Source organism: Macrobrachium rosenbergii, chromosome 54 (genome assembly GCF_040412425.1).
Source record: "Macrobrachium rosenbergii isolate ZJJX-2024 chromosome 54, ASM4041242v1, whole genome shotgun sequence".
NCBI lineage: Eukaryota > Metazoa > Arthropoda > Malacostraca > Decapoda > Palaemonidae > Macrobrachium > Macrobrachium rosenbergii.
In genome coordinates, this window is record NC_089794.1 from 26820698 (window position 1) to 26825139 (window position 4442).

The 4442-nt window shown below is 42.1% G+C and overlaps 2 protein-coding genes across 2 annotated transcripts in view; both read left to right on the forward strand.

Annotated features, from left to right (window-relative positions):
- LOC136834623 (trichohyalin-like) overlaps positions 1-115 on the forward strand; it is a 39397-nt gene extending 39282 nt beyond the window's left edge. The window contains exon 6 of the mRNA XM_067097202.1: positions 1-115. This exon is cut by the window's left edge and continues 1345 nt beyond it. Coding sequence (XP_066953303.1) covers positions 1-115 — 115 coding nt within the window.
- A 2367-nt stretch (positions 116-2482) lies between these two features.
- LOC136834624 (flagellar attachment zone protein 1-like) lies at positions 2483-3952 on the forward strand. The gene has a single exon (XM_067097203.1). The coding sequence runs from the start codon at positions 2483-2485 to the stop codon at positions 3950-3952; it is 1470 nt and encodes a 489-aa protein (XP_066953304.1).
- Positions 3953-4442: the final 490 nt, after the last annotated feature.

Below are 4442 nucleotides of genomic sequence, written 5' to 3' on the forward strand. Positions count from 1 at the left end.
AAATACACAGGAAGTTCACAAGAAAATGAGGCTGGAATCAGCAGCCAGACTCCAAAGGCTCGAGCAAGAGTCTGAAAAGGTCAGAAAACTCTACAAGATCAACTCTGTCACTTGAGGACTCTGCATTTTTAGGAAGACTGGTGGTTTGCTTGCAGAAGAAAGAAGACTGCGTTTGGTAAAGGAAATCATTCCTCAATACATTGGTGGAAGCATCTCTGCGCGATGGAGAGACTACAGCAACTGGTGGGACTGGCGGCAAGTGCCTGAAGATTCGACTGTTGTGCACCACTCCTGCCACATGATACCCTCAGGAATGGGGTATCAATGCCCAATCACATATGCTTGGAAGGCAACCACTGGCGCGGCGTAAAACCCGTAAGTTTCATGCCTACCTCATATGTGAACTGGGCTATGCATTGCATACTGAATCCCATTAATGCATATACTACTGTGGCAACCTCTGGCGTGGCGTAAAACCCGTAAGTTCAATGCCTTTTATATATGCAAAATATGGGTTATGCAATGCATAATGGATCAAATTCTTGCATATACTACAGTGGCAACCTCTGGCGTGGCGTAAAACCCGTAAGTTTAATGCCTTTTATATATGCAAAATATTTGATCCCAGCGTGGCAGGGGCGCTAAGACGTCGAAGGGCGCACCGCCTGAAGTTGCTGTATTTCAACGTCAATCCCATTAATGCATATACTACTGTGGCAACCTCTGGCGTGGCGTAAAACCCGTAAGTTCAATGCCTTTTATATATGCAAAATATGGGTTATGCAATGCATAATGGATCAAATTCTTGCATATACTACAGTGGCAACCTCTGGCGTGGCGTAAAACCCGTAAGTTTAATGCCTTTTATATATGCAAAATATTTGATCCCAGCGTGGCAGGGGCGCTAAGACGTCGAAGGGCGCACCACCTGAAGTTGCTGTATTTCAACGTCGTGCAATCTTGAGACTGGAAGCTTCCTGTCTGTAGCAGAGGAGTGACTGGACTGTGGATTTCATCAAGGAACCAGACGTTTCCAACAGTGAGCAGAGAATTGGCTGGATTTTGGGCTGTTAAGAAACCACCTGTTTTCTGTCAATTGCAGAGGAATGACCTGGAGGTTCTTCACTGACTGGCAGGCGTCACATGATGTAGGGTCACATGACTGAGGATACCATCTCTCTTGGCTAGCTGATAGAGCTGAGAGTGGGGAAGGGTCCACCCTGGCAAAAATAAACCCCATTCAATGATGCTCTGTTGGCGAGGATGCCCCAGGGGTGAGATTGCTTGCAATCGTTAAAGGCCCACGAATATATATATGTAAATATATATACAGACGACGAGGTCATACACACAGACGACGAAGTATGCGATCCCAAATCACTCTCAGGAACCATAACTGAAGCTGCTTCAAGATGGAATCTCTGCTACTGACATCGCAGGTAACCCAGCCATACCTGATGCTGGATATTAAACAATCTTTGTCTTTATTATATATGTATATATACATATGTATATTTATACTAGCAGATGCTCGCTATCGCTCGCATTTCCTGGTTCCTATATCCGTACCATACTCATACCCATACCCATATCTGTATCATACTCATACCCATACCCATATCTGTATCATACCCATACCCATACCCACTGGTATTTAAATTTTACTTCAAATGTTTGTTTGTAAGTAATTGCGGTAGTGTGAGACAAGCCTTTTTTGAAATAATTTATCTGCTAGTCATATATAAATGCATATATATATACATATATATATTGTATGTATATAAGTATATATATGACTAACAAATACATTTGTATATGTAAATATATATATATATATATATATATATATATATATATATATATATATATATATATGTGTGTGTGTGTGTGTGTGTGTGTGTGTGTGTGTGTGTGTGTGTGTGTGTGTGTGTGTGTGTGTGTATTCATATAAGATGGTTGGCGAAGTGTCAGGATTCTGGAGGCATTTTAGTCTCCGAGGAAGCACTTGCTTCTGTCTTCGGGGATTCTTGGAGGGGATTCCCTGGAGAGCTGGTTATGTCCAGTGATTGGAAATATTTTGAATTCTTGTTCTCCCCCCTCTAATTATATATATGCATATATATGAATATATGTATATATCCATATATGTATGTGTATACACATATAAACTTAGATAAAAATATGGAATTCCCAAGAATTCTCAAAGACAGAAGCAACTCCTTCCTCGGAGACCACAATGCCTCCAGAATCCTGACACTCCGCTCGGTCGGTTTTGGAAACCAGGGATAGAGCAAAGACACTCGATCTGTATCGAACTAAAGATGTTTCTAAGTTTGCTTACCTTCGTGCTTGAACAGTGCTTTGGCTCCGGGGCTAAATTCCCCGTGAGAATATGTTTTATATTAGTCTTGTTGTGCTATTCACCGAAGTATTTATGCTTCGTGGAATTTGCATGGTTTTGGTTCAATTCTTTATCGATTTCATGGCTTTAGACGACGAGGCTGGAACTAAAAAGGACGAAGATTTGGAAGATGACAATTCTGATTACGAATACGATAGTTCAGATATTGAAGACTATAGTTCGGATAATGAAGACGATAATTCAGATGATGAAGAAGGCGATGATTCAGATTGTCAAGGAACACCGCATTCAATCAGTCAAAAGACAGAGGACGACGCTAAGAACAATGAAAACGTCATAAGACTTGAGCGAGAGAATGCAGAGAAGGATCGGATGATAGAAGTATTAAAAAAGAAGGTAGAGGGACTGACTGAAGGACGAATGCAAATGGAACAGAAGATAAGAGACCTGGAGCGGCTCAATCAAGAGAACGAAAGTCAGATCAGCTCAATGCCTGCCGAAATAGAAAAACTCGGAAAAGAAATGGCCCTCAAGGCCAAAGAGACAGAAGAGCTAATAAGGGAGAACGAGGACAAGAATTCTACACTGATTATTTTGGAAAGTACGGTCGTCGTTCTCGAGATGGAGAAGGAGACCCTGCATCAAGATCTGAAGAAAATGGAAAATGATAAAAATGCGACTCAAGTCCTCATAAACAAGCTGAACGAGGACTTGGAGAGACTCCGAGAAGACAATAAAAGGAAACAAAACAACGTGGAAAGTCTGCAGAAGAAGAATGAGGACAAAACCTTAAGGATCAACGGTTTAGAAAACGAATTGCAAGTTCTTGCCTTTGAGAAACTGAGGGCTGACGAAAATTTGAAACAGCTCGAAGAATGTAAAACGGAAATAGTAGAGAGAAAGAAGGAAATAGAAAACCTGAAGGAACAGAGCATGCAGAAGGACAGAGAGATCCTCCGACTGGAGAATGATTGCTCTCTGAAGCAAAAAGAAGTCATCGGTTTGCTAAAGGCAAATAAAAGTGTTGTTGCAGAAAATGTAAATAGAAAGCTGAATGAAATGACGAGCAGGAGCGTCCAGCTTGAATTCGAAATGGCCGAGACGAAGGAGGCATTGGAAACTATGGAATTTGAAAAGCTGGAGGCAATCTTGGAACTCGAAAGAGTCCAAGAAGAAACCTTAGCCAAGGATGCCAAGATCAGATCCTTGGAAAAGGAAGTCCTCGATAGAAATAAGAACATGTTTAAAATGGTCCCGAAAGAACCGCCTGTATCTGAAAGGAAAGTTGGAAAGAAAAACGCTCTGGATGGAACTCGATGTCTGAGGAAACCTCAGATTAACTGTAAAATTCTCCACCAACAACTGGACAGCATCGAGAAAGGAATTCGTCAAATCAGGGAGTTGGAACAGCATTCAACTGGCAACAAAAGACCCTCAAAAGCCCTGGCTACAACTCCACCGATTAAGAAGCCCCTAAATACACAGGAAGTTCACAAGAAAATGAGGCTGGAATCAGCAGCCAGACTCCAAAGGCTCGAGCAAGAGTCTGAAAAGGTCAGAAAACTCTACAAGATCAACTCTGTCACTTGAGGACTCTGCATTTTTAGGAAGACTGGTGGTTTGCTTGCAGAAGAAAGAAGACTGCGTTTGGTAAAGGAAATCATTCCTCAATACATTGGTGGAAGCATCTCTGCACGATGGAGAGACTACAGCAACTGGTGGGACTGGCGGCAAGTGCCTGAAGATTCGACTGTTGTGCACCACTCCTGCCACATGATACCCTCAGGAATGGGGTATCAATGCCCAATCACATATGCTTGGAAGGCAACCACTGGCGCGGCGTAAAAACCCGTAAGTTTCATGCCTACCTCATATGTGAACTGGGCTATGCATTGCATACTGAATCCCATTAATGCATATACTACTGTGGCAACCTCTGGCGTGGCGTAAAAACCCGTAAGTTCAATGCCTTTTATATATGCAAAATATGGGTTATGCAATGCATAATGGATCAAATTCTTGCATATACTACAGTGGCAACCTCTGGCGTGGCGTAAAAACCCGTAAGTTTAATGCCTTT